Source organism: Gavia stellata, chromosome 25 (assembly GCF_030936135.1).
Source record: "Gavia stellata isolate bGavSte3 chromosome 25, bGavSte3.hap2, whole genome shotgun sequence".
Taxonomy (NCBI): domain Eukaryota; kingdom Metazoa; phylum Chordata; class Aves; order Gaviiformes; family Gaviidae; genus Gavia; species Gavia stellata.
Window position 1 is genome coordinate 301,947 of NC_082618.1, and position 23,724 is coordinate 325,670.

The 23,724-nt window shown below is 59.6% G+C and overlaps 4 protein-coding genes across 4 annotated transcripts in view; 2 read left to right on the forward strand and 2 right to left on the reverse strand.

Moving 5' to 3' along the window:
• Positions 1-1,020: 1,020 nt before the first annotated feature.
• VPS37D (VPS37D subunit of ESCRT-I) lies at positions 1,021-3,455 on the forward strand. The gene is made up of 4 exons (XM_059829464.1): positions 1,021-1,202; positions 2,217-2,388; positions 2,714-2,796; positions 2,976-3,455. Exons 1-4 carry the CDS (start codon positions 1,080-1,082, stop codon positions 3,453-3,455), a joined length of 858 nt encoding a protein of 285 aa, XP_059685447.1. The 5' UTR covers positions 1,021-1,079.
• Positions 3,456-10,909: 7,454 nt separating this feature from the next.
• DNAJC30 (DnaJ heat shock protein family (Hsp40) member C30) lies at positions 10,910-12,769 on the reverse strand. Its single transcript, XM_059829326.1, has 2 exons — positions 11,551-12,769; positions 10,910-11,235 (listed from the first exon to the last, which is right to left on the reverse strand). The coding sequence occupies exon 1, from the start codon at positions 12,767-12,769 to the stop codon at positions 12,131-12,133; it is 639 nt and encodes a 212-aa protein (XP_059685309.1). The 3' UTR covers positions 10,910-11,235; positions 11,551-12,130.
• A 96-nt stretch (positions 12,770-12,865) lies between these two features.
• On the forward strand, positions 12,866-18,507 carry BUD23 (BUD23 rRNA methyltransferase and ribosome maturation factor). Its single transcript, XM_059829329.1, has 12 exons — positions 12,866-12,913; positions 13,007-13,044; positions 13,392-13,487; positions 13,701-13,783; positions 13,876-13,972; positions 14,791-14,887; positions 15,242-15,292; positions 15,882-15,967; positions 16,189-16,234; positions 16,557-16,618; positions 17,680-17,769; positions 17,921-18,507. Exons 1-12 carry the CDS (start codon positions 12,866-12,868, stop codon positions 17,973-17,975), a joined length of 849 nt encoding a protein of 282 aa, XP_059685312.1. The 3' UTR covers positions 17,976-18,507.
• A 3,169-nt stretch (positions 18,508-21,676) lies between these two features.
• Positions 21,677-23,724, reverse strand: part of STX1A (syntaxin 1A) — a 92,981-nt gene continuing 90,933 nt past the window's right edge. Inside the window, exons 9-10 of the mRNA XM_059829188.1 lie at positions 22,618-22,728; positions 21,677-21,945 (exon numbers count right to left, since the gene is read on the reverse strand). Coding sequence (XP_059685171.1) covers positions 21,868-21,945; positions 22,618-22,728 — 189 coding nt within the window. The 3' untranslated portion in view covers positions 21,677-21,867. The remainder of the gene's footprint in view (positions 21,946-22,617; positions 22,729-23,724) is intronic.

Consider the following 23,724-nt stretch of genomic DNA (forward strand, 5'->3'; position numbering starts at 1 on the left):
GGGGATCAGGATGCACACAGCGGGGTGCAGTTCAGGATGCACACAGCGGGAAGCAGGATGCACAAAGCGGGGTGCTGTGCAGGATGCACACAGCGGGGAGCAGTGCAGGATGCACAGAGCGGGGTGCTGTGCAGGATGCACACAGCGGGAAGCAGGATGCACAAAGCGGGGTGCAGTGCAGGATGCACACAGCGGGGTGCAGTGCAGGATGCACAGAGCGGGGTGCTGTGCAGGATGCACACAGCGGGAAGCAGGATGCACAAAGCGGGGTGCAGTGCAGGATGCACACAGCGGGGTGCAGGATGCACACAGCGGGGTGCAGTGCAGGATGCACACAGCAGGGAGCAGGATGCACAGAGCGGGGTGCTGTGCAGGATGCACACAGCGGGGAGCAGTGCAGGATGCACAGAGCGGGGTGCAGTGCAGGATGCACAGAGCGGGGAGCAGTGCAGGATGCACACAGCGGGAAGCAGGATGCACAGAGCGGGGTGCAGTGCAGGATGCACAGAGCGGGGTGCAGTGCAGGATGCGCACAGCGGGGTGCAGTGCAGGACGCACAGAGCGGGGTGCAGTGCAGGATGCGCACAGCGGGGAGCGGGATGCACAAAGCGGGGTGCTGTGCAGGACGCACAGAGCGGGGTGCAGTGCAGGATGCACACAGCGGGGTGCAGTGCAGGATGCACACAGCGGGGAGCAGGATGCGCACAGCGGGGAGCAGTGCAGGATGCACACAGCGGGGTGCAGTGCAGGATGCACACAGCGGGGAGCAGGATGCACACAGCGGGGAGCAGTGCAGGATGCACACAGCGGGGTGCAGTGCAGGATGCACACAGCGGGGAGCAGGATGCACACAGCGGGGTGCAGTGCAGGATGCGCACAGCGGGGAGCAGTGCCGGTCCCCCCCAGTCGGGGCGGCGCGCTGCAGAGCCGGAGCACCTTGCGCTCAGCTGCGGCTCCTTTAAGCCCGGCGGGGCCGGCGGGCGCGGGGCGGCGCGCAGCGGGGGCGGGCGCGGGGCGCGCGCGGCTCCCGGCGGCGGCGGCGGGGGGGTCTCGGCCCGTGCCCGCCCGTGCCCCGGCCCATGTCCCGGCCCCCGGCGCCGCCCGGCTCCCCGCGCCGCTTCGGGGCGCTCAGCACCGCGCAGCTCCGCGCCCTGCTGCAGGACGAGCCCCGGCTGCAGCGCGCCGCCCGCCTCAGCAGGAAGGTACGGCCGGGGGGGGGGCCCGGGGGACCGCGTCCCGCAGCCAGCCGAGCCGAGCCGAGCCGAGCCGAGCCGTGCAGCGCTCGCCCCCAGCGGGGCTTTGCCGGTGCGCGGGATGGAGCAGCCGGGGCACCGGGCGCTGCGTGGCCGCGCCCCGCGGGGCCGGGCGTCACCCCGGCGTCCCTGGCCCCGCCGCTCCTTGGTCTCCCCGCGGTAGCTGAAATCCCGCCCGCCGAGCCCGGGGGCTCTGGAGGAGCAGCGGAAGGCACCGGCGGCGCTGGGGTGGCCGCGGGGAAGCCTCGGCTTGGGCGCCCCGGCCGGCAACTGCCCTGGGGCTCCGGGTGCTGCTCGGGGTTTCAGCAGCCATCGCCTGCCAAGCAGCCTCGGGCCACCAAAACCCAGAGCAAGGCCACAGCCGCTGCCCCCACTGCTCTCGCTGCCCCGAGATTTGGGGGAGGCTGGGAGGCCCGGGCCCCTCGCCGTGCCCTCCGTGCCTGGCTTCGTTCCCCGCAGCTGGGATGAGCTCCGAGTGCTGCCCAGCTCCAGCGGTTCCTGGCGTTCCTCTGCGGGAACAGGACCAGGTTATTTTGAAATCATTCTCAGCCTGATTTCAGCATCTTTCCCCTGGGGCTCTCAAAGCACAGCCTGGCCCCACGCTCCATTCCCCACTCTGCGTGGGCAGAAGATGTGTGTGTAGCGAAAGAGGGTGTGCGTCTCTCTCCTGACATCCTTGTTAGCTAGCGAGCCCTTTCCTCTGTGAAGGGCACTGGGTAGCCAGCTGTGAGGTTTGCCACATTCAGGGTAAGCTGCCCTGTGCCGTGGGGAGCCCGGGTCCAGCTGCTGCATCCCTCCCAGGATGCACCCCCTTTCCAGGCAGAGCAGAGGGATGGGCACGGTGCAGGAGGAGAGGGTTTGCCCCTGGATGGAGATGGACCCCCTCCCAGCAGACTGCCAGCTCTGACTGGTTCTGCCCATTTCTCCCAGTGCTGACACACACCCCCATTCCCGTTCCCACAGTTTCAGAGTCTGCAGCTGGAGCGGGAGATGTGTTTGGCTTCAAACTGCACCCTGGCCAGGGTAAACCTGTCCCTGCGCCCGCGGCTGGAGGATGGGAAGGCTTCCCTGGCCATCAAGTACCAGGAGCTGCGGGAGATACGAGAGGCATGTTGGGACAAGCAGCAGCGCCTGGGTGAGTGGGGCACAGCTGATGGGACGAGGCAGAGCCTGGCACGGCCAGAGCAACCTGCATTAATACAAAGTCCCAGGTGGGCTCAGGACCCTCGAACCTGATCAGGAGCAGTGGGGGGTGATGCTGCCTGTGACATAGCCAGCCCTCAGCTGGGACTGATGCTGCGGTGGGATGCAGGCCTCAGTGTGCAGGTGGCTCCAGGGATGTGTTTGGGGGTGTTTCAGTTTGAAGAGGGGAGCTGGTGCTTGGGGACAGGGAAAACTGCAGCCCCAGCAGTGGGGGCACCCAGGCAGTTTTTTGGCAGCCCTGTCCCCTCCCAACACAGAGGCATACCTGGAGAAGTGGAGCCCGAAGAGTGCCCTGGGCCAGCTCCAAGCCAAGCTCAATGCCTCCGAGGCAGAGTCGGAGGTGAGTCAGGCGAGACTCCTGTGCTGCTGCCCTTTCCTCGCCTGGGCCCCGCACACTTCTCCATGCCCTCCTGCATGCCAGGCCCTGGAGAAGAGGCTGGGGGGGGCTCAGCCATCTGGGCTCCCTCCATGGTCCCACAGCTCTCTTGACTTGATGCTGTCCCACTGCCCATCCCACAGGCACAGATAGAGCAGTTCCTGGCCCAGGACCTGCCCCTCGATTCCTTTCTGGAGTCCTTCTGTCAGAGCCGCACACTCTCCCACATCTGCCGGACACAGCTGGAGAAACTGCAGGAGCTGCTGCTGAAGGACCAGGTGGGCAGGGACACCGTGGGCCCCCCAGGTGCCCTGGCTAGCCCAATACCAGCCCGCCTTGCCCCGTTGAGGAGTGGAGTAGCCCTGAAAGCCTTTGATCTCTCCTATGGCTTCATGCCCGCCTTTCTGATCCCCTCGGAGGCCGTTGTGCCCTTTGCCATGCCAGCTGCACCTCCCAGACACCATCTCCCAGCCCTGGGACACCAGCCAGCATCTCCCTGCTCTGAAATCCCCAGCCCAGGCTTGCCCCTGCGCCTCGTCGGACACATCCCACTGCTCAGCCCCCAGACCTTCCGCAGGCAGCAGCGGCCGCGACACCAGAAGCAGGAGCCCCCACACCGGTAGCAGGACAGGGATGGGGGAATGTCACCACTCCTGGCCCTGTGCCTCCACAGTGGCTGCGCAGGAAGATGCTGGCCAGGGAGCATATCGGGGTGGGTGCGTGGTGTATGCACAGCTCCGAGGGGCTGCAGTGTCTGTTGGGCAGGCACAGGGGTGGTTGCTCACAGGGGGATAGAGGTGCTTGGCTGGGGGTGGGATGGGGTGGGTGCCGTGGCTGGGCAGTGGGTCCTGTACTTGGGGACCTGCCGGAGGGGAGAGATCTCTGCATCCACAGCAAGAGGAACAGTGACAGGAGGTGGGGGCGTGTAGTTTGTAGGGATGTCAGTGGGCTCAGTCGGGTGGGAGATATTAGGGAAGAGAGCCCAGGAGCACTGGGCACCACCTGCTTTCTAAATAAAGGCTCTTTTCCACGCTCTTTCCCTTGGCTCTGGCTATGAACAAAGGGGTGGGACAGGCAGGGAAGAAGTGGGGGGGGGGGCACTTGCCAGGCTTGGAGGCGACTGAGGGTCAAGGAGGGTCCTCCAGCCTGGGGAGCCCCCAGGCATTGCACCTGCACTTGGCTCAGCCCATCAACACCCTGGGGAAGGCCAGACCCCCCGCAAGGGGGGCAGAGAGCGCAGTGAGCGTGAGTTTCCCCCCAGGCAGGTGCCAGGGACCATCTTCCAGCAGTTTGGCCTGGCACACGGTGAAGACTTCTGGTAGCCAGAGGTGCCCCGTGCCAGCAGCCAAGGCCTTGCCCCCATGAAGGGTTACGCCCCACAGCCAGCTGCTGGGCTCGCTCGTGGCTCCGCAGCAGCTGGTCTCATCAGCCTGTGCGCAGCCCTGCAGTGTTTTTGGTACCCATTCCCCATCCACCTTCTGGCACTAGCCCTGGCTTCAGCCACCGCTGGAAAAGGTAGCAGAAGTCCTGAGCTCACTCTGTTTCATCCCAGGCTCCTTTATTGCTTTCCTTAATTTCATGCAATGGATGGTGAGACAAGGCTTGGGGGGGGATAGCCCTGGTTCCTCTAGCTGCAGCCCCTGGGGTACTTGTTCTCTGCCCTGGGGTGTCTCTTGTGCTCTTTCTAGCCTTTCATGTGGTTTCAGGCTCTTCTCATGCTTTCAGCCCCTGTCTGGTTGTAGTGTTTTTTCTTCTTTCCCAGTTGCCTGCCCACCCTGCAGCTTGGCACTGTTATGTAGACTGCTTAGAAATCATCCAAAGCAGCAAGGGGCCCTGGCTCTGGCTACAAAGCACCCCAAAATATGGACCATTGGCTTGCAGTGTCTGATCACACCCTCCACCACTGAGGGTACCCCACCCTTACTCCAAACTCCAAAGCCCTCACTTGTGGGACTGGCACCACTCATCCAGTATAACCAGTTAAAACAGGTTTAAGACTAGGATAAATGGTGGACCGGCTGCCATTGCGTTATTGGCAGGCAAAGAGATGGTAGTCACTGGAATATTTGGGGCTTCACAGAGTACCTCCTGCTTTCCTGGGTCCCACCAAGCTCAGTTTGGGCTCGGCCTGTCAATGAAAAGTGCCAGGACACGCTTGATTGCCACAGTCAGGCTCTGTGACTTGCCACATGCCAGAAGGAAGGACCGTAACAGGCTGGCAACCACAGCACAAGAGCTTGGTTGGGTTCCTATACCAGCTCCACAGGGCTAACCTAACCAGGGAAATAAGGGGACCAAGCAGGAGGCCAGCTGGCCTGTGTGGGACCATCTGTGCTGTGTCTGGAGGGGGCTGGGATGCACAGGCAGCCCTGTCCTACCCAGTGTCCTGAGGTCCCCCAGACAATGGTCCAGGCTACCCCGAGGACTGCACTGGATGCTGTGTGAGATGACCAGAGCTGTGGGTGCACCATGGGGACACAGGTCCAAGTGATGTGTGTGTGTGTGTGTGTCGAGCTATGAGGGCTCTGAGCATGCACACACAAGGGGTGGTGGCGGGTAAGCACAAGGCTTCTCCCTGGGGATCTGGATGCCCACCTGGGAGAGGAAGGCCACCTTAGCACTTGGCTCAGGAAGAAAATACCCCGAGGCAATGGCGTGAGGATATGGTGCATGCTGAAGTCCAGAGCCAGGCACCTGTATGGGCTGAATGCTAGCCAAAGGCAACGCTGATGAGCTGTGTCACTGCCGTGCAAGATGGGGCTGGGTGCAGCACTGGGGCTGGCACTAGCGCACATGCACGTGCACAAGGTGCCAAGCCACCCGAAAACCAGCCAGGCACAACCAGTGTGTCTCCCCTGCCAGTGCCTGCCTTGCACGGCTTCCCAGGGCTGGGCAGTCCCAGGCAATGCTACGGGGGTCTGTCACTCCAGGACAGGAGCCACTCCAGCTCCAGGACAAACTTCCCTGGCCTCAAGCAGGTACTGGGTCACCTTACAGCAAGGGCAAATGCGTGTGAACCCTCAAGGAGAGCAGCTGCCTCTCTCCAGCCCAGGGAGTGTTAAGTGTGTCCCACCGGATCTGACAGCACTAAAAGTAACCATCCAAAGAACAAAGTGAGCTGGGCTGCTGTGGCCCTGGCTGGTTTTCTGTCCACAGGAGCCCTGCAGCACCCCTGGGTGCCTGCCCAGCTCAAGTAGCAGTGGGCAGGCCCTGGCAGCCCCATGGTCCTGCTGGGCTGGCCACCACCCCACTTCAGCCAAGGTCTTTTAACCACTGGGAAGCTGCCAAGCAAGGCGAGCCCCTGCCCTGGGCAGATTCCTCCAACCCTGGAGTTGGTCCTGTCCAGTTTGGAGCACGTACTGCCCTAGGTGGGTGGCTGGAGCCCCACTTGCGGTGGCCCAGGTTGGGAGTGTACGTGCAGCATTAATGCACCCTGCACCTCTGGGGAACGTGGCAGCAGTGGGTGTCTGCCTCTTTGCTCCCAGAGTATGCAGTCAGTGCCTCACCGTACCGGCAGCTCCAGCCCCTTCCACAGACAGGCCTGGGCTGAGGACAAAGTCCTGCACGGGGCACAAGACAGGGACATTGGTAACAGGCAGGAGCTGGCAGCAGCACAGGGTGATCCCTCTGGGCCCCTCCTTGCCTGCACAGTGGTTCTCCCTGCCTGCACCAAGCACTGCCTGCCCCGCAGGGCCACATCAAGGGGCATCAGTGTGCTCCTGCTCGTCCCGGGGAGGAGGAGGAGGAAGCATTGCCACCAGGTGTGCACCTGCATTCATTTCTATACAGGGGCCAGGCAGCAGCCTGGGGCCAGCTCAGCCCCTCTGCCAGCTGGTGTGCAGCCAAAGCCGGGAGGGGCAGGCAGGGAGCTGGCCCTGCCAGCTCTGTGGCCTCCCCAGCCCCCCCAGGCCTGGCTTTTCAGAAGCCAGACTGGGTAAGCAGCACCCAGCCCAGGAGGGACACGACACCTGGGAGAGAAGGGGTGCCCCCAGCACGGGCAACCGCCAGGAGACCCTTCGAGCCACATCCCCAGGTCGGTGGGGGATGCAAAACCCCTGGCTGGGGCCACCCAGGGAGGGGTGGTGCCAGGGCGTCCCAGCTGGGCCCCCCTGCGCAGCAGGCACCGCACAGGCAACAGGGCTGTTGACAGAAGAAACTCTATTAACAGTTAACTCTATTAACAGAAGAGTCGCCGCAGGGGATGCTGTTGACGGGAGGGGGAGCTGCCCCCCCACCCACGGGTGCTGCCAACCGTGTGGCCCTTCCCTGGGCGGGTAGAGCCACTGCGGGCCCAGCAGCAGCAGGACTGGGGTGCAGAGCTCTGTCCACAGATCCCAGGGCAGGTGAGGGCTGGGGCTGTCCCAGGCGCTGTCCCCTCAGCCCCCTCCCTGCCAGGCCAGCCCCTCCAGGAGGGACTCAATGGCCTCCCCTCCAGTGCTGCTCAGGACCCTGCTCACCAGCCGGCAGCTCCTTGCCTCTGCCCCTCATGCCCCCAGCCCAGCTGGCACTGCCAAAGACCTTCCAGGTGCCAGGTTTAACCCCTTCCTTCCCAAAGAGCAGCCCAGCTTCTCCAGATGGAGGGAAGAGGCCCTACTGAGGCACCGAGACCCCATGCCCGCAGGTTGCACCACCCAGCAGCTGAGGTGAGCAGCTCAGCACCTCAAGCCTGCAGTTACGGGGACATCAGCCCACGAGAACGGGCTGGGATAGGACTGGGGAGTGAGGTCTGCACTGAGCTTGCAAGACTTTAAGACTGGGGCTGTCAGGCTTCATCTGGGCTTGTCTCAGCTTGCCTGGAACTTTTGTTTGATTTACTTAGTTTGCAACAGCCTCTAATTACCAAGTGGCCGCGAACTACTTATTTAGTTTCGCTTCCCTTTTACAGTGGCATGGTGTGATGTCTGTTGTTAGTAATTCAAGGATGGGAATGAGTAACAAGAAGTTACACAGAGTAAACCCTGAGGTGAAAGTCCAGGGTAGAGCAGTACAGGCCTGGAGGAGTGCGCATAGGGTGATAGCTGGGGCCCCATCAGCAACTCATACTTGGGCAGTTCGTCTCAGTGACACAAATCTAAGAGCTGGCAAAAATCGGTGTCAGGGGTAAGAGAGCAAAAGAACCAGCATCCAGCATGCATACAACACATCAATTGGTATAAAGGCAGATGTAATGTGGAGCTGCAGAGCAATGACGAGAGGCGTAGGACGAGCTAGAAAAATCTGTAAAAGTGGCCCCAGTGGACTTGAAAGTCAGGAGGAAGAAATCCCCACTGTGAACATCACAATGCTCTCAGCAAAAGCCTCAGGATGCCAACAACTCATGGTGACCTCCTCCCCAGCTGAAACTGCCATCCTCACCACCCCGAGTGTACAGGCCAGGAGGGGGCTATAAAACAGCTGCGATTGCAGTATATTACAGAGATTTGTTTTGTAGTAACTGGATACATCCTCAAAAGGACGTAAAGCCTGCAGTAGACCTGGGAGTGGAAGCTCTTCCCTGCTGTCACCGCTACCCACAGCTGCCTTGCCCCAGCTGCAGGAAGATGGGCTCTGTCTCTCACAGAACCAACCATCTGTGGGTCAGTAACCTCAAAGATCTGTCCTTGATGTCCCTGAGGTGTGAAGACAGCCAAGGCCACAGGCAGTTGCAGAGCTTCACCCTCTGCTGCGTGGCTCAGATCCAGCTGCCAGAGGAAGGTGCTGGAGCAGTGCACAAGCCTATGCCCCCTCGCAGCAAGTGTGAGGGGAAGAAAACTCCTCATGGCTCTCACTGATCTGCCCTGCGCTTCCTCCTCTCTGAGGACAGCTCTGTAACCCTCTCTGATTGCTCAGCATCCCACTGATGGGAGCACTGACTAGGCACCTCTTGGCAACACTACTTCTCAGCCACTGCACGGGAGAGGTAGAACATGGGGTTTAAATACAGCATAGGTCCCTGTGCAGCAAGCCTCACACATCCTATCACCCCCACTTCTGCCCTGTTTCCTTTCCTTTTCCACTTTGACCTTCTGATCCTGGTGGGCTTGTACAGCTCACGCAAGCCCCTGCCATCACAGCACTGTTGTCACGATTAGGCCATGCTGTATCTCCCATAACAGTTGTGCTACAGGCACTCCACAAGGACTGCGCTCAGCTGGCTAAAGGAAAGCTGCAAGAAATCCAGTTGCTCCTGGCACCTCTCCATCAGGGAAACAACTAGGGAAAGACAAGAATGCAATGACAGTATTGACGCTAGAAGACAAAGGGGTAGAAACCTGGTGTGCTGGGAGCTGGCAGTCAGTCAGTCTGTGCCTTTGGACTAACCCCAGCCACTTTGTGCCCGAGCTCCTGAAATCCGTCCTGGAGCAGAGGAGCATTGAGGCCTGACCAGAGCGAAGGTGACAGTGGGGAGAAGCGTGTATTGTACCACCCCAAAAGTGACAGACTGGATGCACCAAAGCATCCCTCCATACCCTGCATGCCGTGCTTCCCCTCCTCTGACCAAACTGAGCAGCAAAACTAAAAGCTGCCTGCAGCATGTGAGGGCAGAGGGCGCAGTGAGCACAGAGGGTACGTCACAAGTGCACAGCAACTCCCGTGTGTCAGAGGCAGCACAGAACAGGTCTCCGGCAGGCCGGAGTGAAGTCCACGGTGGCCCAGGGAGGCCATCCTACACACTCCCCACAGACTGCAGGCAGCATGCCCACCCTTCCCAGCACGGCCTCAAGGAAACAGGACCCCCCCCCTCCCCACCCTCTTCCTCAACCTGCTGCAGTCACTATGTGAAACACCAGCCTGTCCCCTACCCTCCCATTTTCCAGCAAGTACAAGGAATATTTACCGCCCAAGCCCACGAAAAGAAAGATGGGTCATTTCATCACCAGTTTATGGCTGGATAACTTTAATGTTCAAGATACGTCATGGAGACCTGAGGAAGAAAGGGAAGAACCAGTAATATGAACTGCCCAAACCACCCATTGAAAGGCACATGGATTAGCTCAGTTTTGGTGCCTGGGTACTTCACTTCCCAATTTCAGACAGAAGCACCAGACACAGAGCAGGACAGTCAGCCCAGCTGGCTTACTGGAGCAGCTCTTCCCTGTCCCAGTGTTAGGGGGCAGAGCGATGCAGGCAGCACACCAGCCAGCCTGTTCCTCCTGCTCCATGCTGCACCGCACCAGACCCTCTGTCTGCCAGGAAGCTGGCTCAGGGCTGGGTACGGAGCCTGCCTGCGAGAACAGCCCACAGCCCCAGGCCTCAGTACCACACAGATTTAAGAAAGATCAATCCAGAGGACACCTCGTGTTTGGCGGGACTGCCTTAAAAACCTGCAAGCCGTAACACCAGGAACTAGAGAGGTGCTCCCTAGTACCCACCACTTCCCATGGACATCCCTAGCTTTTCCAGCGTGAAAGAATGTTTCCTGCCAAACTCTGCCAGAGAAGCCGCCTCTGGTCTTTCAAGTGATTTGGTTTATAGCATGAAAATGCATCAGGCATGTGACACAGAGCCACAATTCTGGTGACTTTCACTCTGTAACTAATGCCCTTGAACACCAGGCTCCTGCTCTTCACATGCTGACATTTCAGGACTATAATCCCACACAGAGGGATGGACTGACAACCAGAGAGGATCCTGGAAAGCTCTCTCTCTGCCCCTGGGTTGAATTTGCTCCAAACACGCAACAGTCTCCGGAGTCTGCAGCTGGAAGTGGTACAATGCTTTCCAGAAAAGGCAGAAAGCTCTCCTGTACGGCATATAGCCCGTACCAGTAGACATTACACTCCCTGCCACGCTACTGCCTCATGCTCAGTTCAGTATCACAGAACTCCGCAGCTGTAAAACACGGGGCATTTGCTTTTAACATTTTCATGTCGGGAGAAAACATAACCCAGGGTCACTGCAGTGAGAGGTGAAAGCATGGCTCCTGCGCAGACTGCTGCCAGCCAGGCCCAGCAAATCTAGTGCAAAGTAGCGCAGATGAAGTCTTTGGCACACTCAGAGTTCAGTACCATAAAGCTTTGCTCACTCCATGCGGTACCAGCATAGCACAGGTGAAACCTTCACCCAAGGAAAGACAGAAGCTCTGAGAGATACAATCTTTAGTTCTTAAAACACTTCAATACTTAAATAGGCAAATACTCTTATGTGCAAATGACACTTAGATACATGTAAAACACAAGTAATGCCACTCAGTGCTCAGAAGCATACCACTCCCAGCCACAAAGGCCTGTGCAGGATGGTCTTGTGCGAAGTTCCTGGCAAGCCCTAGACAGGACAGGCTGTTCTGAACACAGAAGTGTTCTGGGCAGTGCCTCCAGGCGATGTTGCTCACGGATCAGGACACGAGCCACCACGAGCCCAGGTTTCGTTCTTCCAAGCTGCTGAAGGCAAGACTTCCGCACTCGCCACACAGTGAGGCAAGTCCTGAACAGGGACAGACAAGGGCAATGATGTGGTTTGGAGACCAACACTCCCAAAATTCCCCAAAGATGTACTAACAACAGGTGTGTCAGCACAGAGGTGGCAGGTCTCAGATTAACAGAAAACCACGGAGAGCCGTAACTCAGCACTGGTGAAAGCACCCCCCACGAACACACACAGCACACAAACACCACTGATGGCCATTTAATCTCTGCTGCGGCTTAGAACAGGCACGTGGTTCCCACCAAGGTCAAACAGCAATGCCAATGGAGGGGACACATTACAGTCCACAAAGCAGAGTCCATGAACCGCGTTTACCTGTCAGGCACTGTGTCTGCATGTCATACCGGCAGATGGGGCGCATCGCAGCTGTCAGGCCCCTACACCACCTCTGCAAGGTCACGCTGGCGGCAGGGGGACATCGCAGCCTGCCGAGCAGAGCCCACACGTGGTATCCAGTGGTCACACGCTGTCTGCAGGTCACACTTGTGGAGGTCACATCACAGCCACATACTGTGCCTGCCAGTTGCACTCCATGTCTTAAGGTCACGCCAGCAGAGGGGTCAGGTCACAGCCCACAGAGCAGAGCCCGCACATGGAGCCCGCTGGTTGTGCACCGTCTCTGAAGGTCACACTGCCAGAAAGGAGACGTCTCAGCTTGAGGAGCAGAGCCCGCGCACGGTGCCCGCTGGTCACATTCTGTGTCTGAAGGGCACACCGGCAGAGGGGAAATGTCACAGCCTGAGGAGCAGACCCCACACACGGTGCCTGCCAACTGTGTGAGGGCAGGAGACAACCCCAGCCAGCTGCCATGCCCACTGGTGACATTCTGTCCCGCCGCAGCAGTGGAGCTGGCTGAGTGCCCCGGTGGCTGCCCAGCCCTGCTGTGGCCCCGCTGTCACTTGAGGCCGTAGAGGACAGCGAAACCCAGGAAGAAGATGAGCCCGACCGAGAGGTCGGAGAGGAGCCGGAAGCGTCCCTGGACCGCGGCCTCCTCCCGGCGGAGACGCAGCTGCTCCCGCCGCGCCCGCAGCACCCGCTCCCGCTCCAGCTGCTCCCCGTAATGCGCCCGGTAGAAGGCGTCGAAGTCGAAGGGCGGCGGGACGGGCCCACGGCGCGAGGCGGCGGGGGCCGGGGGCGGCGGGCGGGCGGCGGCGGGCGGGCGGCCCGAGGGCTGGGGGGCGCCGCGCAGGTCCTCGGGGCTGAGGAGGCCGCGGTCGTACTTGCGGCGCAGGGCGGCGCTGCCCAGCACCCGGTAGGCCTCGCTAACGGCGGCGAAGCGAGCGGCGGCGGCGGCGCTGCCGGCGTTGCGGTCGGGGTGGTAGCGGAACGACTGCTCGTAGTACGCCGTCTTGATCTGCGCCGCCGTCGCCGTGGCCGGGACCCCCAGCACGTCGTACAGGTCGCGGCGCGGCCGCGGAGCTCCGCCGCCGCCTGTCTGCCCGCCGCGGGACGGCGCTAGGCCGCGCCCGGGCCGCGGGGCCCGCGGGGCGGCGGGCAGGAGGCGCCGGAGGCGGCCGAGCGCTGCCGGCTCCATAGAGCCGCGCCGCCTCAGCGCTCCGCCGCCGCCATCTTGGGCGCCTGCGACGGGACCCTCCGTGCGCGGCGCAGGGCAGTGACGTCACGCGGCAGCATGGCGGGCAGCGGGCGCCGGCCCGAGCACCGCGGGCCGCCCGAGTTGGTGAGCGGCGGGACGGACGGGAGGGAGGGAGGGAGAGCCGGGCCGCTCCTGGGGGTCCTGGGCCTCACCGCCTCCGTGTCTCTCTCGTTGCAGTTCTATGATGAGGCCGAAGCGCGGAAGTACACGCAGAAGTACGGCGGGACGAGCGCTGCAGGGCTGCCGGGCCGCGCGGGCGGGGAGGGGTCCTGTCGTGAGGGGTGGCGGGGCGGGGGGGGTCCTGTCATGGGGCGGACAACGGGGGAACCCGCCGGGGCGGGGGGGGGGGGCGGTCCTGTTGTCAGCCGGGACAACGCCGGCGGAGGAGTCCCATCGTGAGGCGGGCGGGGGGGGGGGGGGAGGTAACCCCGCCATGTGGCGGCGGCTGCGGCCGGGGGGGGTCTCATTATGAGGCGGGGGGCGTGAAATCCTACCGTGAGGCGGTGGCAGGGGGTGTCGCGGATTTGCCGCCTGCTGCCCATGCCCCGGCCGTGCCTTGCAGCTCCCGGGTGGTGGAGATCCAGTCGCAGATGTCGGAGCGGGCTGTGGAGCTGCTGGGACTGCCTGAGGACCGTCCGTGCCTCCTCCTGGACGTAGGGTGAGCGGGGGCCCTGCCCTGTGTCACACGGGGCATTTGGGGCTTCAGCCGGCTGCGGCGCTGGGGGTGAGGGGCATCCAGGCCCCACAGCACGGGCGTCTCTCTGTTGAGGGCTGAAGAAGAGAGACGGGCTGCTGTAGTGTTGCGGCTGGCTGGGGTGACCCTTAGATCAGACCCATGATTCCTGCGCTTTCCCCCCCTTCCTCCCTTCAGCTGTGGCTCTGGGCTGAGCGGGGATTACATCTCCGATGAGGGTCACTACTGGATTGGCATGGACATCAGCCCTGCCATGCTGGGTGAGCAGGCCCTCCTCCCCTGCCACCCTCACCTCAGAGGTGGTTCCCAAAGGTGTGAGCTGTTTGGCTGAGCCGTGCTTTGTTCTGTGCAGATGTGGCTGTGGAGAGGGAGGTAGAAGGAGACCTTCTCCTTGCAGATGTAGGTCATGGCATTCCTTTCAGGCCTGGCATGTTTGACGGCTGTATCAGGTGAGTTTGTGTACATAAGTGAGCTCTCTTGGTATTACACGTAACTGCATCATCTGTACAGTACAGACATGGGTCTGCGTATCATGCATAACAGATGAGTGTGACTTTCCTTATCAGTCGCTCTCTTTGCTCTGTGCAACTTGACTCCACCTGTCTGGGTCAAGCTGCTGAGATTCTGGATAGCAGAAGGAGCTTCCGACAGCTGTTTCCGAAGTGATGCTTGTCTTCCTTTGTGCTGGTGAGCTAGGAAGCTTATTGAAGTAAATAAAATAAAGTTGGGGACATTGTCAGGATGATTGAGACCTGCTCCAAGGAGGAAAACAGAAAGTATGTCTCTACCATTGTTCAGCTGCAAGGTCAGTCCCTGGATCAAAGGTTTGGTGGTTGATTTTGGGGTGAAGGGCTAGGTGAAGGGGACACAAACACTTTTCTGCTTAGAGAATACCTCAGAAAGGTGCTGGGAAGGAGCAGGGACTGATCTGAACGCTCTGTTTGGGATTGCTTATTGGCAAAACCTGCATGGCCATGCAAGGGCCACAGCTAAGCGCTTGAATTATTTGAGCACCTGGCCTAAAGGGAATGCTTGGTGATTCTTTTGTGCTTGAATAACTACTGCACCTTGTTGGATTTTGGCATAGTGAGTCTCCAGAGGGGTTCGTGTAACTGCAAAACAGAGGGCAAAGCTATATGGAGAAAATTAAATCGTTTCCCTGAAGCCTAGCACATGCTCAGTGCTGGAAGTAAGCTCAAAGGGAGGTGACAGACTCTGCAAAAGAATTGATGGCTCAGTGTCACGGGGGTCTTGTTTTCTTTCTCAGTATTTCTGCAGTGCAGTGGCTTTGTAATGCTGATAAGAAATCACACAGCCCTCCAAAACGCCTTTATCGATTCTTCTCAACTCTTTATACTGCCTTGGTAAGTGTCATGCTCTCCCAGTCTGGCCTCCGCCACTTCACTGGTGCATTTTAGCAAGATATTTTAAGTGAGGTATTTTAAGTAAACACTGCTCTGAAATGGAGGACTGGCAGGAGCACCCATTTCCTATCTCCTTGCCTGTCTACATGGTGTCTCACGCTTCTCTGATCCCTTATGTTACCCCCATGCCTTGCTGTGCTGTGGAGGAGCTGGCTCTGCAGTCTGAGCAGCTCTCCTGGGACAGTTCTCCAGGAGGCTTTGGGGAGGTGGGAGCTAGTGTCTGGGCTAGGAATTGCATGACTAGAGGGGTTGCCTGCACTGAGGCAGGTTTGTGACCAACTTTATTTCCTGTAGGCCCGAGGGTCCCGAGCCGTCCTGCAGCTGTACCCCGAGAATTCAGAACAGGTACAGAACATCAGTCAGGGGGGAAAAGGTACAGGCAGAGAAGTGTGCTGTTTGGGGCTCTCAAATGCATCACATTTCTCTACATCGGGTCTGTGTCTCTGTCCTTCCTGCCATCTGTAAAGTTCTTTAAGAGCCAAAAAAAAACCTATAAGGAGAGTGCCTTATGTAATTTCTGTTGCTTCACAGATTGTCTTGGGCTGAGCCTTAAGATCAAAGAAATTGGCAGGATACAATCTAAATCTGCTGTGCTGGATTTTCCCCTGTGTGACTGGGTTTGAAGACTGGCCTGTAGTCATCAGCACTGTACTGTAACTCCCCAGGGCTGGAAAATCCAGCCCAGTATCCCTCTCCTAAAGAGTCTGCTGTGCCAATTAACCCAGGCTAGACTGAGGAGCAGGGAGAACCAAATAAAAGCAGTGGACTGATGTCTGGGTGGTACTGCAGAACTGGGAGCTTGGTGCAGAGTTTAACAGGAGCAGGAATGACCCATCTTTGGCATGCACAGTTAGCTGTGGTCGAGCCCAGAGGTCTTTTAGGCATTGCTGGTGGATGACCGCTAAATAACTTTTGCATGTGCTTCTTTTTCCAGCTGGAGCTCATCACAGCCCAAGCCATGAGAGCTGGCTTTACTGGGGGAATGGTGGTAGATTACCCCAACAGCGCTAAAGCCAAGAAGTGAGTCCTCTGTCTCTGTGTATGTGTGTGTTTGGGGTGAGGCCTGGGTTTAGCAGTCATTTTTTTTTTCCCCCCCAAGCTGTTCTCTCACCCGTGATAACAGTTGTGGACAGAGGTTACAGCTTAGATCTGACTCTGTTATAAACAATCTCTGTCTTGCTCGGGGACTGGGAATCACGTACTGCATCCCAGCTTCATGCTTCTTATTCTTGTTCTTTCAGGTTCTTCCTTTGTCTCTTTGTTGGGGCATCTGGCACGTTACCGAAGGTGAGGAGCTCCGCCAGGCAGCAGAGTTGCCTTCATGGCTGCTGGGTGACGTGGAAGAGCTGTAGGCGAGGGAAAGTCATAGAGTGGGAGCCAGGCAGCTCTGCGCATGCAGATGTGACTTTGTTTATACATTTGCTGTCAGTCTCGCCAACGCCTGCTCTCCCTGAGGTCTGGTTTCTTTGCCACAATTTCTGGAAGACCAGTTTGTTCCTGCTCCAGTCCTTCCCCTTGCAGAGCCCTGGGTTCCTCTTAATTTAGACAGCATGACTGTTAGCTCTGTTTGCTCTAGAAGAGAGTGAAACTTCCCAATTTTGCTTTTCAGGGCCTTGGTACTGAATGTGCTGATGGAGAAGAGATACACCAAGCAAAGTTCACCAATGAGAGGTACTGTGTAGGGGGTGAAGCTGCAAGTCCTCCCCAGGCAAGGAGGTTGGGGGGGGGGTAAGGGCTGGGTTTGCTGACTGAGGACCACAGCACTGCCATGTGGGAAGTGACTGAAGGGAAGGGACTGGGGCCACTGGGAGGACCCTTGGCAGCCCAGAAGGGCACTGCTTTATCTTATTGAAGGGCCCCAGACACAAGGAATGGAACAGGTTAGTTTGGAGGGCTTTGCTGTGGCATCAGGCTGTTGTTGATGCTTACCCTAGAGCTGCAGCTGAGCATTCAGTTTGAGGTATGCTTTTTGTCCAGCACTTGGCTTTCCAGCTCAGCGCTGTAGCATAGCCCAGTGGTGATGGGAGGGAGAATGTTTACAGCACTGGTGATGCCAAGCATGGCTTTTTTTTGTTGGGGAGGCAGGCTGCTGTGCCTGAAGCCTAGTGTTCCCTTTCTTCTGCTGTCAAATTCTTTGCTTAGCTCTGCTTAGCTGTGGCCTGGGGGTTTCTCCTGCTGGCCAGGTCTCCTTCCATGGTAGTGGTGCAGGGAGGAGCCCCTCTTGCAGCCAGTGGGAGAGACAGAGAACAAAAAACAGAGGGAAGTCGTCGTGGCTGCCAGGAGATTGTGGCTGCCATGTTTTCCTGCCTCTTACACTGCTGTTCTCTGCTCACTTAGACCAGGGGGTACCTGGTCTTGGAGGGCAGTAGCAGAATTTGCAACTTGTTGGGAAGCCAGAAGCTTTGTCGGCTTTGGAGTAGAGCAGACAAGGGGAACGTGGTTGTGCTTGAGCCCATTATTTCCCTGAGATCCCAGAGCCCAGCATCCTGCTGGTGTGTCAGACTTGGCATGGGGGAGTGCTGGCCTGCTGCAGCCCGTGGAGGGTAGGTATCCCTCGGCTCAGAGCCAGGGCTGGAAGGAGCCTCCTCCCCCAGTGTGTCTGGAGTTGGACTGTTCGGGCACCGGCGCCCCAGTGCTGGCTGAGCCTCTTTCCCCCAGAAAGCCTCTTTTCCCACAGAAAACTGTGCCCCCCATCTCAGTTCCTCTCCAGCTGCTGCCTGCTTTCTCTGTAGGACACGGTTCAGAAATGCCAAGGGCAAGTCTGTGAAGAAAAGTCGGGACTGGATCCTTGAGAAGAAGGAGCGTAGACGACGACAGGGCAAGTAAGTTCAGATGGATCCTGCCTCAGCTGAGGCTGCCTGTGCCGCTCTGCCCTGCTGTCACCCATTGAAACTCCTGCCATTAACCCGCTTCCCTTCCCCTCCCAGAATGACCTGTGGATTGTGCTTAGTTGCTGTCTTCTTTTCTCCACAGGGAAGTGCGAGCAGACACAAAATACACGGGTCGGAAGCGCCGCCCTCGCTTCTGAATTGCTCTGGACACTGCTGGCATGGAAGATGGTGTGTTGGTCCCTCCAGTGAGCCTGCCATGGATGGCACAGATGGGCACCCCAGGCCTGGGACTTGCTGGGACAGGTCATTGTGGCTCTTGCAGGTGTAAACTGGCGCAGGTGCTGCCCAACAGCTAACTGCAAAGCTTCCAGCCATGTTTTCCTGGTGAAGGCAGAGTGGCAGACAATGCTCTGGCCACTTGGTGTCTGCAGTGCCATTGCTTATCTTCCTGAGAGTGCAGCGAGCCATCTGGAGCTCCAGGTGAGCCAGAACATTATATCCAGCCTCCTCACTAAACAGCCAACGAGTCAGAAGTGCTGCTGGTCTCCTGTGTCTTGCCCTCAGTGCAGGGGAGAACTGAGGTGGGAATATAGCACCTAGTTCACTGCCAGCTTCCCCTCTGCCCACAGGCAGGGGGTCAGGCAGTATACAGGTGTGTGTCCCATGAGGGCAAATCTTCCTCCTGGCAGAAGTGTTATTCCTGTGGCAATTGCTCCTGTGGGTGCTTCGCATTAGGCCCACCCTGTTAGTGCTCCCAGAGTGCTGGGCTTCTCCGTACCCCAGCCCTTGCTCCCCGTCACCTCCTCCCTTCCCCAGAAACAGAGGTGCCAGCCAGAGCTTTACAGTTACAAATGTTTATTCTACATAAAAATTCCACAAAATGGGAAGCTGTTCTGCACCCAAAGCTTTGGGAGAAGAAAGGGAGGCTAGCAGGGAGGGAAAGGGTGAAGGAGAAAAGAGGCAACATACAGTGTCATCCAGCCCAGTGAGACAGAGCAAGCCAGGGTCAAGATCCACATAGAAAACAAGGACACTTAGCTCACAGTACAGCAACAGTACAAGTCCACGGGGGGCTCGGAAAGCCTTCAAGTACATTAATTACAAAAAAACCAATCCCCGGTTCGAGTGCAAACTGTGCGTGCCCCACACTGCTTGTGGAATACTGCATCGACACACTCCCGGCGCTGGGAGGGCAGGTGGCACTTGGAACAGAGGTGGTGTAACCCAAAGGACAAGCGGTCTGAGGTTGGGGGCTGGAAAGAAAAAGTGAAATGTCTCCCCAAAGCACAACCACACTGTTGGTGATTTGGTCTCTACATGCAACGACAGGTAGGTAAAAAGGAACTGAACGGGGCTTCCCGTAGTGCAGGGGTAATTATTGCACCAAAACACCCTCCCCTCACAGCGAGGACAGTGTGAGCCTGCCTGTGGGGCGGCAATGGCAGCCTGCTCCTCTGCCTCCCTCGCATCTCAGCCTGGGGCCACCATCGCCTGCAGGATCCCAGCAAAGTGCCAGTGGCAGAATCACCAACTGTGGCCCTGTCTGGCTCCGGCTGCTGGGGATCTGCTGGCGGTGGTGGTACCAAGAAGAAAGGAGCAAGTGCCAGAATCCCCCCAGTGCTGTTCTTGGCCTCGTGCCTTGACAGGGGTGGGCCACAGCCCTGATGTCATGTGAGCTTGTGCCACAAAAGCCGCTGCTTGGAAGAAAAAAAAGTCACCTTGTGCTAGCAGTGGGCATTGCTGCAGGGTGAGAGCCTGAGAGGAGCTTTTTTGCCTGCCTGCCCAGGAGCAGCCCTGCCAGCAGTGTTATTGCTTCCTGGAGGAGGTGGCCCAGCACTCTTGCTGGCTTAGCAGAGTACAGACTGTGGTGGCAGGGAGCTGCACGGGGCAGGAGCAGCAGGCACTCGTGCGTCACCTCCAGCTCCCTTTCCTGTAGCCAGACGTATCCCCACAGAGCAAGGACCCTACCCATGCCTGCCTCCTGCCCTGGAGGAGGGCTCCTGAGCTGGCCTGCCCCTGCTTGCAGGGGTCCCGTTGCCCCAAGCCCTTTTGCGCACACAGGCTGCAGTGCTGTAGCTCACATCAGTTGTTGCGGGACTGTGAAAGAAGGGGGCTCTGGTCTTCAGTGTTCCCATGGCTGTACCCACTGGGGGCTTGAGCTGGGCAGGGCAGGGGACCCAGCCTGGGCACGCTTCCCAAGGGCAGCTGAATGCAACCAGGAACTATATTGTGGGACCTTGGGTAACAGTGGCTGTGTCTGGGTTGCTGCTGGGCAGGGCTGCACCTGGGGAAGGCAGCGCTGTGTCTTGGCTATAGCCCGCTGCCTTCCACCCGCACCCATGGGCAGCACACACAGGGCCAGCGCCTGTGCTACAGCACCCAGCCAGGGTGGAGGAGCGCGGGGTTGGAGCAGCCCTGCCCTCACACCAGTCGGAGCAGGGAGGTGACACACTACCTGCAGCTGGAGTACTCGCTGCCATCAAATGCCCTTTTTCTGGGCTCACGTCCAGCCCCTATCCCAGTGTGTGGCTGTGAGCTTGGCCCCAGGTGCCTACCCTGCTCTGGGCTCCTCTGTAGTACTTTGGCATGTGCAAGGGCCAGCTGGAGCCCTGGAGTCTCCGGAGGAATGTGAGGGCAGAGCCCTGCCCCCAGCCTGAGGAAAAGAGACAGTAGCAACACGGGGCCCCTCCAAGCTGCCAGCAGGCTCAGGCCACCCCACAGTGGCTGCATCCATGTAGTGGGCGTGGTAGAGGGCACAGGGCACCCAGGTGCTCCCACAGCACCCCACTGAGTGCTGGTGCCTCACTGGATGGCCCAGGGGATGAGCAGGCAGAAGGACACTGTGCCAGGAGGAGGTGGCAGGGGGAGGCGAATGCCAAAAGGTGGCAAAGAGATGGAAGGGGCAGTCAGGCACTGCCTGGCTCAGGAGCTGGTAGGATAGAGGAGAAGGAAGGCTGCTGCTCCTGGCTTGCAGGGGAGGGTGGATGCAACAAGGTCTGCTCCTGGGACCATGGCAGGAGAAAGCCCAGCCGCCTCCAACCCTCAGCCATGGGTGCCTATGTGGAGAAGTGAGGCTGGAAGCAGCCGTGCTCCCAAGCCAGCACTGCCGGGGGCTGTGGGCATCAGAGCCAGTCCCAAACCCTGACAGCCAGAGCCCAGGCCTGGAGGCAGCAGGAGCCAGGGCCACCATGTACTGGGACCGAGAAGAGAATGATGAGGCTTCGGAGCAGGGCGAGTGGCCAGTGAAACATGCTGGCCTTAAAGTACCTGTGCCCTCATGCCCTGCCAGGCCAGCACCAGAGTGCACCACAGGTCTTCACATGGCCTGTCCCTGTCCCCAAGCAACTGTGATGGCCCCAAGCAGCAACTCCACATCCCATGCTGCTCCATCAGGCACCACCAGCAGCAGCAGCAAGTCTAGCCCCTGGCACCCACACCGGGGCAAGGGCTTGCCTAGGGAGGGAGCAACCCTGCCATTGGCAGAGCAGCAGGGATGGAGCCCTGCAGCCAGGCACGGCCACAGGACAGGCAGGGATGGGGACAGGCAGGGCCTGGCAGAGCACACCCCTGGGGAAGGGCCCCGTGACAGAAGCAGCCCAAGGAAAGGTGTTTGCAAGCACAGATGCGGATGACAGACATGAGAGCTCTGGCTGGAGGTGATGGGGAAGCTGGGGGAGGTTGACTGGGCACTGTGCTCCCGAGGACCCCTAACACCCTTCTTTGGTCCCTCCTCATCCTCGGCTGTCACTAACACAGACTGCCCAACACGGGAGGAGCAGCAGTGCCCAAGAGCACCTCTGTCCCCACTTGGTTCCAGCCAGCCACCCAGTCTGGAGCAGTGATGAGAGCTCAGGTTCCCCCCCAGGGTCCCCCTTGCGCCCATCACCATCCCCTGCACCCTGCCTACGCCCCGGGCCGGCGCTCCCTCCACACAGACGCACTGCACACACAGCGTCACAAACAACCATGCATTAGAAACTGAAATGCTGCTGGGAGGCTCCAGGGCTGCGTGGTTCGCTCCGGCACGGCTGCGGCCCCATGGCACACGCGGCTCCGTCCATCGCACACGAACAGTCCCGTGGGGTGAGACTAGCCGAAAATGCCGCCGAAGGTGGAGGCAATGACGATACCCAGGATCACGCAGCAGATTATGATCATGATCTTCTTCTGCTCAGGTGTCCCAGCACCGGCAGGGAGAGAGGGGAGAGGGAACCGTGAGTGTTGGGGGCAGGCTGGCCCCAAGAGCTGGGGGCTGCGATCTGCCCTGTTCCTGTTTGCCGGTGGTGGGTTCTGAGCAGCACCGTGGGAGCCAGAGGGGCTCCGGCAGCCCTGGGGCAGGGATGGGCACCCCAGCTCCCCCTTCAGCCCTGGGCTGGCAGAGCTGACCTGGTGGCCCCCAGCTCCCGGAGCTGCCAAGCTGCTATGGGACCAGGTGTGGGGACCTGGACAGGTAGCTGGCACTGCGCTCAGGGTCACAGCTGGACCATGCCTTTTCACTACTTTTTCTTGGCAAGGGATGCGGCTCTCACAGCAGGCCTGGTCTACAGGGTCCACCCTGTCTCTTTTCCTCCCCCCAGGCAGCACCCCTGCCCCACAGCTTGGTGTCAGCACCTGTGCCGGGGAGCTCTGCCTCTGCTGGTGCCACCAGCAGGACCTGCGCTACACCCAGTTGGGTGGGGTAAAGCGGTGCCCAGCCACCCGTGAGGCTGCGCCGTGCTGCCCGCTCCTCTGTGCAGGCAGTGGGGCAGGCAGGGGTGCCAGGCAGGGACCTACCCTCAGGACGCATGTGTCAGCAGTGTAGGCAGGGGAAGATGGGCCCCAGCCAGTGCCATGACTCACCCTTCTGGCTTTGCTCTGGTACTTCACTGCTTTTTTAGTGTCAGACACAGCCCGCTCCACGTAGTCCACTGAGTGCTCCACGTTGTACTCGATGCGGTCGATCATCTCACCCTGCAGAGTGGGGACAGAGCCCATGCACCCGTGCGCGCGCAGAAGTGAGCTCCTTCCTGCTCTGCTGCTCCCCGGCACCATGCGGATGTCATCCTGCCCAGCAGCCCTGCACGGGACGAAGAGGGACTGTCAGTTACCTGCAGGCAGTGGGTGCCCTGGGGTGGGGGCTCCAGACCACAGGCTCTGTCCCAGAGGGCTGGGACCTCTGTGCACATCCCAGCAGGGAGGCAAGCAAGCGTGAGGGGCAAGGGGGTTCCTCAGCCCAGTCCTGGCCTGGTGGCCACCCTGTCTGATATCTTAGGTGACATCAAAGCCACAATAGGGTCTACACTCAGACCGCGCTGCACGCTGCTGAAACCGGAGGCATGGCAGGGGAGCAAGGACAGCACCAGCAGAGCCACGTGGGATGCTCACGAAGCCACGCACATGCAGGGACAACCGCTCTGATCCGCACGAGTGCCCTGCCAAGAGTAGAGGGCTCCAGCACGAGGCTGGTGAGGCCGGACCTCCAGGCCCTGCAGGGACTCCTGCCCAGCTCTGTCCCTGGGGCTGCAGGGGTGGGCTGGGGATGCAGACTCCTGCGAACGTGGGGACATGGACTAGGGTGAGCTCCCCCACCAGCCTGCCCACCTCCTTTGGCCCCCTCCTGACTGCACAGGGAAGCAGCCAGATCCTGCAGCAGCTGGAGACAGTCTGACAGTTCATGTGACCAACAGAGCTGGCAGGGGTTGGAAGGGCTCAAAGCCCAGATCCCTCCTGCATGGCACAGGGGGAATCACAGAATCGGGGCTGCAGAGCTGGGGGGTCATGGCCAGCAGCTCTGCAATGTTCATTTTTCAGCCTAACGCTGGAAAGCATGGGGAAGACGGGCCTTGCAAGCCCAGAGGTGCTCTGGTGTTACCTCCCTGCAACACTGACCCCCTCACCAGGCTGCTGCCCCTGTCCCATGCCCATGACATGCCAGCCTGGCTGCCTTGCCTAAAGCTGCTGCTTCTT